General features: G+C 37.1%; 1 protein-coding gene across 1 annotated transcript in view; it reads left to right on the top strand.

The window, feature by feature from the left end:
• Positions 1–12,232, top strand: part of CA8 (carbonic anhydrase 8) — a 47,372-nt gene that overhangs the window by 23,353 nt on the left and 11,787 nt on the right. The window contains exons 5-8 of the mRNA XM_051772262.1: positions 1,026–1,088; positions 2,248–2,296; positions 4,863–4,975; positions 11,124–11,296. Of these exons, the coding sequence (XP_051628222.1) occupies positions 1,026–1,088; positions 2,248–2,296; positions 4,863–4,975; positions 11,124–11,258 (360 nt within the window). The 3' untranslated portion in view covers positions 11,259–11,296. The remainder of the gene's footprint in view (positions 1–1,025; positions 1,089–2,247; positions 2,297–4,862; positions 4,976–11,123; positions 11,297–12,232) is intronic.

The following is a 12,232-nucleotide window of genomic DNA, read 5'->3' as shown; positions in this document are numbered from 1 at the left end:
CTACTTTGAAGGTTTTCAATTGAAATTCTGTTCTCAAACAAAAGAAAATCCTGTTAAATTCATAGAAATAACAAAGTACTTTTTGTTGACATTCAATTGTTTCCTTCCAGTGACTACTATGTCATTCGATTCCAAGAGAAACAAAGAGCAAACAAATTTTTCAGGTCTAGCTCTCACGTTCTTACTCATACTGGCTTATTTCCTCACCTCATGTGCATGCATGTTGACAGAGAAGTCAAGTGGAAGGCCATTCTGTGTCTTCCAGTTTTGACAATGTTGTTCTGCAGGTAAAAGCTTGGGTCCTGGAATGGGTTATTTAGGTCAGAAGCAGCTGAATTCAGTGTGCAGGGTGAACTACGTTCATGTAAAATTAGAATCTCTTATTTCAACAATGTGTTTCTTTTAAGAGCCCCATCTTCTGTGCCTTAAAGGTGTTTGGTAAAGGCAGTGCTGCAGCCTGCTGGGAGCCCAGCTTTCACTGGCAGGATCCCAGAGATGTCATGAGGGAGGGAATCTGCCATTCTGTGCTCTGAAGGCAGGAAAAAACTCCCCCGAGCTTCATAGATACCTTGGGCCAGATTTGCAGTGCTGTGGGAACAAATTCAAAAAATGTCTGTCATGCTTGTTCACTCTGTTCCTTTCTGTATACTTTTCTGACAAAAACTGGTAAGGACAAACTGTATCCTTGGCATTTATATGTCATAATACTGCATGATTTTGACTCCACATAGAGTGTATGCTGCAAAACAGGGTTAGTCAAGACTTAGTGGACTCAACTGTGACTCTTTTTCTGTGAGTTTCTGTCTCTGCTTTAAAGTATTTAAACCTTGTTTACTTTTGACCGGTGGTTTTGTAATGATTTAATTGTTTGAAGTTGCCGTGTATCAGTGTATTTGGTTAACAGAAGTTTGTGTAGCCTATCTAAAAACAACTATAGAACTTACTGGTCTGGTTGACCTCTGTTTTGCCTCACAGTTTCTGAAATAGCAAGAGACTGAAACTCATCTTCACTTGCTGTATTTCAGATAGGAAAAGAGCATGTAGGCCTAAAGGCTGTAACCGAAATTCTCCAGGACATCCAGTACAAGGTAAGACATTGTCTGAAGAAAAGCTTCTTTCACTGACCAGAGAGAAAGTGAGCAAAGGGTCTATATGAAACCAAGAGAAAGATTTCATGTAGTGAAACCACATGAGAGCCATCATTTGGTGGCCTGTGTGAAAAGCTCAGCATTTTACATTAACTACATTATCTTACTAGTTAATTTCTATTTGGGTGTCCATAAAGTTTGACCTATACCAATAACTGATTGCAAATCCTACCTTTTCAGTGATTATAATGGAGTCAGCGTGAATGCAAGCACCGCAACTTGCTTAGTGAATGCCAGGAGCAGTATCTCAAAACTTATCTGGTTTTAATTTGTAGAGGAAAAGAATAGATGAAATGAGGACCCATATTAAATTGCAGTGGGCAATCAACAAGAACACAATGCTGACTTGTCAGGTGGATTATGTGTGGGGATCCTGAAGGAGAGATGCTAATCCTAGCAGGACTGAGAAGATATCCAGAATGTTGCTATCTTAAATGACCTTGGGCAAGTTACTTTCATCTCTCTGCTTCATGATCTGTAACAGAAGTAATCATACATACCTTTGATTTTAAAAGAATTTTGAGATGTATTGATGACATGTTTTTCTTTGGTCTGAAGAGATTAGCCATTCACTTCAGTGGATGTTGAAGTGTATGGAACTCTGTAGTTTCATTACTGAGAGGACAGCCTTCATTGTGTGAAGTGTGTTATAATGATGATTTTTAGAGGGTCAGCATCAAACATACTTTGGTATACATAAAATTTTTTTGCATTAAATATGTGGAACCTGCTTTACTTTATTAAATGTTATCCACATTAGTTAAGAAAAAGTTTTTTTAATTCATTTGTATGGAACCCCTGAATTTTGTATAGAGAATTTCAAGGCTGGGGCCTGGAAGAAACCCAGGTACTAAAAACAGAAAGTTAACAAATTCCTGAGATAACCTTAGAAATAAAATATAAAATAGAATAAAAATATGTGTTTGTGTAGCTGCAAGGACAAATGCAATGATAATTAAATGGGAGCTCTTAATGAAGTTGCTTTGCACAGGAGTGCAGGGCTTAATGTTGTAAGAACACAGAAAGTGTTTTACCTCTCCATTCATCATCATTTTAATAAATAACTAGAGATGAGATTGATTTGTATTCATTTTTTCAGGGAAAGTCCAAAACAATACCCTGTTTTAATCCCAACTCTTTATTACCAGGTAGGTGCCTTTGTTTACTTTGCATGTGTGGATTACTAGCTAACTGGAGAGGCTGAGACAATCTTGAGCTAAAGCTTAGCCTAAGTTGCAAGCCTGAGAGTGTGTCCTATAAGGTGGTAATGCATTTTGCACCTAGTGGTGCTAACAGGGATAGGGATGAAGTCCATCAGAATTTACTGTAAATATATACCTTTGTCATGTGAGTGAGATATAATACTCACATGATAGTCTGTACTGCTGGCAACACTGTGGCTAGTTTTCTTGAGGATTTATCATCCCACCTAGAGAGGCAGCAGTATGAACTCCTTTCTCTACTTGGGCATAAAATAGGAAGTGTAAGGCTACCCACGTAACAAGGTATTTTTTTGGCAGTGTCAAAAGACAATGGCGTAATGCAGTGAGAGTTGCATAGCATAGAAGAAGTAGTGACAAAGGGAGGCAAATTCAAACTCATATAACTAACGGTTAAAGAATATCAGTGAGAAATGTGACTTAAAAAAATGCATTTCTAAAAACAAATGTTTCTAAAAATTGAGGAATCCATCTGAGATAAATTCTGTGTTATAGTGGCAAGATCTTTAATTTTTCAAAATAACCCAGGACTACATTAAAATATATTAATTATATCAAAACAATAGTGTCTATGTTGCAAAGTGAAGTGCTCAGCAATTAGGAATTGCAGGAATTAAGGCTGCCTGTGCCTCTTCACACATATACATTGTAAAACATCACCTAAGTGCATGACCAGAATTTATTTTTACAGGACCCCTGCCTCACAGTTCCTATTTGATGTTGATCAAGTCACATAACCCAAAATTTCCACAGGTCATCTCTAACTATGTGTTCCTCATTTTCTAGGTGCCCGACTTGAGATCATGGGGTCTGATTTGCAGAAGTGCTGAGTGCTTACACCTCCAAGAGGAGTCAATGGGAGCAGTGCTCTGACTGTATTAAGTGCTATAGAAAATTAACTACTCAGAGAAATCAGGTTCTAAGCATGTCATATTGAACACCTCAAATGAATAGATGCATTTGACCTTAACTTCTCTGTGCCTCAGTTCCCCAACTTTAAAGTGTGGGGGTAATACGTCCTTCCTCACCACACAGAGATGTGGAAGGATAAATTAATTCACTTAAGCACTCAGGCACTGAAGAAATGAGTGCACTAGAAATATGAAAAATGAGAAAATATGGTCCTTCTAACATGCAGGATTTGAAGAGCATGGGAGAAGAAGACCGAGTAGAGAATACTGTACAGAGAAATCCAAGTGTTACTAGATGCTTTTTAAAACAAAATCACCCATCTTTGGAAGTAAATGATGACAGATTCTCCAGAAAAGACATACATGATCATGTAACAAGACAGTGTCACAATGCATGCACAGGATGGGCTGAATTAATTCTTGCAGTTCTTAACTTTTGAGTGTTTGATAATGCAACTTGCTGTCAGTGGATTTGCTGTGTAATTCCCTAACTGAGAAAGAAAATTACACCAATAAAACAAAATCCATTCACTGACAATCACAGGCTTCATTAGCAAGATTTAATTCCACTGATATTCCTCTGACCTAATAGTGAAAAAACAGGTTAGTTCAACCAAGCAAGTTTATGTTTCCCGTCTCCCATTCTATCTTCCCCTTAGCTCTCCATGCCATGATTAATCACCCTTTGTCTCCAGTTACTCTCTAGGTTTGTTTCTTGTCCCCTCTTTTACAGTCAGGCAGTTTCCTCTCCATACTTCTTAGGCTGTTTGGGCTACAGCAGCAAAGGAAAGCCTTATGAAGTGCAGCGTGATTGGAATCCATGAGAAATTAAAATTAAAATAATTAAAGCAATTAAAATAGTTAAAAGCATATGCGTTGTATGTAGAGTCAAAACTCTGCTTGGACAAAATATTGTACATTTCCTTCACAGACAACTGTTTATTCTAATAGTTATTTATAAAACTATAAATAAATTTATAAACTTTAAAAATTCTAAAATAAACCATGATTCCCCCTTCCCCGTAAAATTAAACTCACTTTTCCAAAGCTAGAAGGCACTAGTGCATCTCAAAAAATATGTCACCAGAATTGCAAACTGTAAAGTTTTTCTTGAGCTGAATTTTCACTGACTTTTTTCTACAAAATGAAATAAATTCATCCTTGAGATGTACCCTAAATGTAAAAGTCAGTTAAAATTCCATCACTCCAACCCCTCTGCCTTCAAAATTGGATGGCTATTGAAGGTTCTGACATTAACAGGAGTTCTTTCTCACAATATTACTTATTTGCTGTGTTAGTTTAAAGAGTTGTGCACATGTTATTTTTCACATCTCTAAGGTGTCATTTTCATATTTAAAATACTTGTCTGCAGTGGAAAGTTACTGTAATATAATGACAACAAGCTTATATACATTCATATGAGAAAGCAGTGGACAGTGCTTGACAGGTTATAAATTCACACCTTAGCTTACTGCATACTAACTTCATCATTTGAGCAGGCCCATGGCTATCATAAGCGATCATAATTGAAAGACACAATTAACTTCAATTTCATTAAAATTCTGTCTTTGTTTTAATTTCAGATCCTCTGCTGCGTGACTACTGGGTGTATGAGGGCTCTCTAACCATTCCACCCTGCAGTGAAGGTGTCACCTGGATACTATTTCGCTACCCTTTGACTGTGTCCCAAGTGCAGGTAACGGCTGTGCTTAAAGTGACCTTGGAATATGGTTATGAGCTAAAGGTTATAGCGTGCAAATATATATATATCAGAACGTTATATCTGTTCTCCTTAAAGATCCCATTAGATCAGTACATGGCTTTTCAAGTAAAGGTTAAACCTTTTGAGTCACTGAAAGCAACGCAAAGGTCAGAGATGAAAAACCTTGTTATCATTTATCATCTGCATTTAAAATAATTCTTTATTTAAGCGCAAGAAGAAGAAAGAAGTCAATTGGCAAAAGAAATTCAATTCTTCGTAATTGTAAGCTTTCAAATATCACTGCTTTTTGATGTTAAAGGAACAAAAAAGCATAGGGAGACACAATGTCCTGGAGAATGAAAAATGTTAACATAGTACTGGCTAGCTATATTGCATTGAACTATATTTAATTTACCTTACTCTTTTTATATTCATTTTTATAATAAATGTCAAATGGAAACTACCTATTTAAATTTGATTTCACACATATATATTTTAAAGTGTTTGGTTTTTTTTTTTCTTACATTATATCTTACACTCGTGAGCCTTTCTACAGAAAATATTTCAAATCTGTCTACAAATAATCCTGGTAAAAACAATTAAAACTCCTGATGAATATACTCCCACAGTCTGTGAATCCCAGCTGGAGGACTGTGGGTTTAATTTAAGTGAAACTCTCTAGAATCCCTGAAGCTGAATACATTTATTTTCATCGCCTGTCCTGAAACATGTGCAAACAGAAGGGAAAAAAAGTATAAAAGGTGATAAATTCAGATTTAAATTATTTCAACTTTAATAATCTAAAATTTTGCTAGTGATGCCAGCACAATATTTTACAAACTTTAACAGTTTGAAATTGGCAGTGTTTATTTTCATATGGAAATTGAATTCTGGGTCTGATCATAGGATAAAAGCAATAGCTCCCAATAAGCTATTTGTATGGTAGCTACAACTTAAATGTATCCCATCATAAATCTGTTATTTATTTGTTTATGAAGAGGTAAATCTTGTGGCTGCTTACTACTGAGTAGGTAGTAGCATTCTGTTGGCATTATTAGATTCAGAATAACTTTTAAAGAGAGTGTGTATTTTGTAACTTGGGAGCTAATTGTTCAGGTATGATATGGATAAATAAGAGGACTTAATCAGAGGTACAAAGTCCACAGCTGTTACACTGAGACATAGTATGATATTGCTAGTTGTAGATTCTGTAGTCTCTATTTCTTTTTAATCCAGTCAGTGCACAGAGGAGGGCACAGTTCAGGCCATCCACATGTGATGGGAGACAGCAAGGAATTAATTAGAGAAATGTAACTTGAGTTAGTATTACTATGTATTAATTTACCACAATAAAACAACGTGTTAGAATATGGTGCAAAGGGGATAAAACTCCTGAAAAAAATGTTGTACCTCGGGAAAAGAGTGACCCATAGTGCCTGGAGAAAAGATTATGATTCACAGTCTTGACCTTTGTTAGGTGAGGGGTACCTGGTTTGTGTTGCTGCGTTACTTTGATAGGTATAAACCAAATCCAGCAAGAATATTGCAGTGACAAAGGGCACACAAGTCATGGAGGAGTTTTTCCTTCCCACTGATGCAGTATGCAGGTAAGATGTGGCACTGGAGTAGAGTGATTGATTGGAGCAGACTTATGCCAATATGATCCACGATGCTTTGTATTTGTCATAGATAAGCATCAATCAGAAAAAAACTCCCCACTAGTAGTTATGATTGCAACATTAAAGGTAAGGTTGTGCAGGAAAGACAATTATTAAGAACATGAAGAATTTTTGCCAGGGTGGGATAAAAAATTAACTTGCATCAGGTAGTGCTTTCAGACGTCAATTAAAAATAAATATGGGGACAAGTGAGAGGTGGTGATTCTGGGATTCAAAGTTTGAAAGGTACTGCAAGGTCTCTAGGATATCCAAAATAAGATTTTGGTGGGCCAGAATATTTTGCTATAGCCTAAAAATCCAAGATTTTAAATTGTAATTAGCATTTTCACTGCAATGAAATATCTGACCTCTTTTGTGCATGTGGACATGAGTGCCTATGAGAGATTTCACTTAATCGCAGAATCACAGAATAATTGGGGTTGGAATGGACCTCTGGAGATCATCTAGTCCAAATACCCTGCTAAAGCAGGTTCATCTAGAGCAGGTTGTGCAGCAGAAATTAGAAATGCAAGGGCTTTTGCCTATGGAAAATAAGAGGATGTATATAGGATATACCATTTTGATTCATCCATGGAAAACTGGTAAAGGCATTTAATTTTATTAAGCCATCTTGTACTATTAAAGCATATATTTCAGTGCAAATACATTTCTAATGGATTTAAACACATTATTTTTACATTTGTCATTAACTTGTAGAACTTTCTTCTGTGGGATACTAATGAACGCAGCTTATGAAACTTCAAGTGATTTATATAAATACTAGTACCATCTGTGGTTATAGCTGGTAAGAGACAAATTCAAGGCTTTCTATTTTCATTTTTCAGGCCATAAAATAATCAGGTTCTGAGTGTCAATAACAAGTAAATAAAGAATAACAATCTAGTACAGAAAAGATTTTATTTCCTTCCTCTGATGAAATTAATTCATATGTTGGAGACAAGATACTCATTCCCATTCTCATTTTCTGTAATTAACATAACAATATTGATTAGCTTAACAAACCATGGGTCATAAAGGGAAAAAAAAATGAATAAAATTGCAATTATAGTACATCATCACATCTATATATTTTCACATTTTCTTATTTTGAAACAAAGGAGAAACAACAATTTTGTCAAAGGCATAATAGGTTATATGAATAGCAAAATAGCAAGCCAGGACTGCAGCATCCAGGTGTGCTTTCCTGGAATACAATGCTTTTTCCTCACTGGAAGTAATTTTCTTTGATGTGAGTCCTCAATTCTATCAGAAAGCATTTTTCCTTCATGGGTCATTCTGGGAGATCTGGATAAAATGGGCAGGCAACTCTTCTGCCTTGGAGAATAAGGGCTTGCAAATTTGGTTCTTGGAGTTTTATTATTGACCTCAGTGTAAAGGAGCTTGTATGGAAAGCTGCACCCTGCAGTAGCCTTTTTGCATATGCCTGTCCTTCTTTTGTGACTTTTATCATCCTCACTTGTCTCACATTGAAATATACAGCCCAGCCCAGAAAGAACTGATTTGACTATTTTTGTGAGATACCTCGCCCATGCATGTACACCCCTGAAATGCAGTGGGAGAAAATAGAAAACTCCTTCCTATCAGGCCAGTAAAGGGAAGGAAATTATTGAAAAAAAACTTGCTCATACTCCGTTTCTCTATATTTAAAAAAAAAATGGAACTTTAGTGAATAATGTGCTTTGCGGTTCACTGAAGCCCAGAACAAATACATTGTCTAAGCCACTCAGTGTAGAGATTTTAAATAATGATGCAACAAGGAGCTGTCATTCTGCCATATTCATTGTCAGAGTTAACTGGTTTTGTATTGAATGGCGAGGTCTCTAGTCCTTTTGTCTACCTCATTCAGAATCAAGACCTCCTAAAGCACAGAAATAGTAACTAGCATATGGAGCTGGAGTGGGAATTGTGCAAAATTTATGTAGTCTGTGAAATAAAGCACTCAGAGGTTCATGACATTCTGTGCAATGGGAAGGAAGCAGGCTCATGTTCTTCGGAGGTGTCACGGAGTCATGTAAAAGGATAATACTTTTACACCTCATATAGAAGAAATGTTTGTAGAAAACATGCAAATTCTTTATTTTGTGTGTTCTGTTCTTCAGTAAGCATACAAGTGAGACAGAAGAATGCAGTGTTCAGGATTTGAATACAGGAAGTGGTAAAAACATTCTACAAAATATAAACTAAATGCTTTTACTAAGTAGAAATGCAACTGTTAACATTGTGGATTTGCCTCTTCACTGGTTAGAACTTGATCCTGAATTTCAGTGTGAACAGGCCTAGGTCATCCTTAGTGTCTTCTGGGCATGTAAAAGTACATGAATATCCAAGGGTGCTTAGCCATGTGCCTCTAAAACACCTGTTTCATTGGCAGTCCGACAGGGTGTACTTCAGAACATTGACTTAAGAGGTGTTGGGAGGAAATGGTAAGTGGTTCCATATGTGGTAAAGCAGGACGAGTAGGGCACACAGATTGCCTTGTCACATGGAAATTTAATAGGAAAAGTAAAGTCAGCACGCTAGTGTCCATTTCTGACAGAACCACTCCTCGTAAGTGAAGCAAACCACCATGTGTATAGAGGGTCTCAGTCATGGCAGTCTGAAACATGGAATGAAGAACTAAACAAGGAGACTGGGCATCTCAGAAGCAATTCCCCCTTGGAGTAGGGCTAGAATTTCTGACTTCCCTAAAGACTAAAGAGCAGGCGTGGAGATCAGGTCAGTTCTACTTTCCTAACTGAAGAAACTGGAAGCTATGTTGTGAGAAGTACCTCCTGGAGAAAGATTTCACTGTGGGGACTGAGATGGAACATTTGTAGTTACAGTAGGAGACAGCTCACAAATGCCAGCTTTGCAGAGAGTCTGCTCTTCCCTCTCCTTCATCTGTGCTTGTTTGAAGTATCTCATTCTCAACAGATCAAACAAAAGCCGCGTTTTTGTAAAATGCTCCTTCCTAAACTGCAATTATCTCAGACTTTCCAGACTTGATTCAGATGGTTAAAGAGGCTACCTTTACAAAAATCCATTCAGTGATTACCAGCACTTGAGTCCTGAAGACTTTTTCAATTCCAAGCCCGTAGTGGGTTTGTTTTCAGCTTTCTTTAAGTAAAAAGCAACAACAAGAATCTTCCAAAACAGAATTCTGCCTCGAAAAGCATTTTCAAGGAGATTTACAGTTCATTCTCCTTTTTGTCTTTGCAGTCTAAGCTGTTACCTTATATCTCAGCTGCCAGAAGCTGAGTGTTGATTCCCAAGCACACTGTTTTTTGAGGAAAATGAAGCAGAGCAGAGCTAGCCTCTAAATCAAGTAAATAAGTCTATATCAATTCTGCTGTAGAGTGGAAAACAACAATGAAGGCAGTTGTCTTCCAGGCTGCAGTAAGAATGTATTCTCTGCAGGCAGGATAAGAATAAAAATGCCATTACCTGTGGTTTAGTACCTAATTTAATTTAATTCTGGAATCACACTTACATTTTCCTTCATAGAATGTTTTTCATGGAGAAATTATCTCTGTAATATCTTATATGTTTAAATGATTATGTACTGCAAGCTCCACTTTACTTTCTCAGTTAGAGCTGAACTGCATAGTGAGACATCAAAGGGTCAATAAAAGTACAGAGGCTGAGGTTAGGGGAGTCAGCCATCAGGTACATTTGCTGTATCCAGCTAAGACAGCTTGTGAATATGTTAAAGCAAACCCAATTGTTATAGTAGTTGTAACTACTTACTTAAAATACCAGACTCTGAAAGACAGCACTGTTGAAGAATAAATTGTAATATTGCTGTGATATGCATTGTTTTCTCAGTTCTTTATCATGCAGCGCTTGATGCTGATACCAGGGATGGAGATGGAAGCTACTCGTGTTCTACCCTACACGAGATTACACTTAGAAAAATCTAAAAAGATTCTGTAAGCCAGAAACATATTTGTTTTGGCTCAGTTGAAATACTTTATATTTATTTTTTACTGTATTTGACTTTCTAAGTACCTACATCTACAGATCTTTTGAAGCAGTATTTTGTTTTGATTGCAAAACCTATATTTTTCCACACGGAATGTCAACAGACATCCTCTAAAGCTAAGAATCTGTTCAGAATTCTTCTAGTTTAGAAGGCAACAACAGTTTCAGGTAGTAAACAAATCACTAGGAGAATTACAAAACAATTTGTAGTCAACCAAGTTATTCCTGAAATGCACTTATTTGAAGAACACCAGAATGATTACTCTCAATGCAGAACTGTAAGGTTGATTCATAGGATGTAACCTGCAATGGCTAAGAAAGTCATAGATCCTAAAAGAAGTGCTGACAACTATTTTTAAATGTTATTAATGTATATCGACCCTAATATATGGTAACGCTCCCATTTTCAAAGCTGCAGAATGGACTGGACAAGGCTGATTTTGATCATTAGTCCCATAGTGAAGAATGTGTCTCAGCTTCATGTCTGGTTTTATGTCTTTCAGATAGAAGAATTTCGAAGACTGAGGACACATGTTAAAGGTGCTGAACTTTTAGAGGGCTCTGATGGAATCCTGGGAGATAACTTCAGACCAACTCAGCCACTTAGTGATAGAATTATCAGGGCCGCATTTCAGTAGCAGAAGAGTAAGAACAACAATAGTAAATCTTTAGTCAGGTAAGTAAAAACTTAGTGGAAAAATCGAAAATCTGAAACAATTTTCATAGAGGAGATTTAGGAAAAGGAGAAAACTTGTTGAATTAATTTTAAGTAATGTTATGATACATTGTCACAACTGTAAATTTTGACAGTGTAATGTTCTATTTTATCCTGTGGTATAATAGTTTGGTTATGTCATGGTTTAACCCCAGCTCACAATCAAGCCCCACAAGCTCCTTGCTCACTCTCCATTGTTGGGATGGGGAAGAAAATAAGGAGGATAAAAGTGAGAGAACTTGTGGGTTGACAGTTCAGTAGGTAAAGCAAAAGCCATACATGCAAGCAAAACAAAACAAGGAATTCATTCACCACTTCCCATAGTCAGGCAGATATTCAGCTGTCTCCAGGAACCAGGTTCCATCACAAGTTATGGTAACTTGGGAAAACAAACGCTATTGCTCCAAATGTCCCTCCCTTCTTTCTTCTTCCCCTATATCTACGTGCTGAGCATGTTTCCACATGGTACAGCTGTCCCAGCTGTGTCTCCTCCCAACTCCTTGTGCACTCCCAGCCTGCTTGCTGGTGGGTGGGATGAGAAGCAGAAAAGGCCTTGATGCTGTGAAAGCCCTGCTCAGCAGTAACTAAAACATCCCGGTGTTATCAATACAAATGCAAAACAGAGCCCTATACTGGCTGCTGTGAAGACTATTAACTCTATCCCAGTCCGAACCAGCACAGGTTACTATTAGGTTCTTTAGTAGCTGGACTCTAATAAGTGATTTAATGTACTGAAATATTTGTATTGACTTCAGTAGGCAGTGAGTCACCACACACAGTTATGTCACAATTACTTCTTGTGGCTTTAAATTTCTCCTGCTGCAGGTAGGAAGAGCACAGTATGCTTAGGTTATGGGGTATAATTCCCCAGTTACTGAGGTTTACTGGTTGATTTCT

The sequence above is a fragment of the Manacus candei genome, unplaced genomic scaffold, assembly GCF_025592945.1.
Source record: "Manacus candei isolate 608988 ecotype Guabito, Panama unplaced genomic scaffold, ASM2559294v1 h1tg000008l, whole genome shotgun sequence".
Taxonomy (NCBI): domain Eukaryota; kingdom Metazoa; phylum Chordata; class Aves; order Passeriformes; family Pipridae; genus Manacus; species Manacus candei.
Note: the sequence above shows the minus strand (reverse complement) of the source record. Positions and strands in the feature narration are given on the sequence as shown.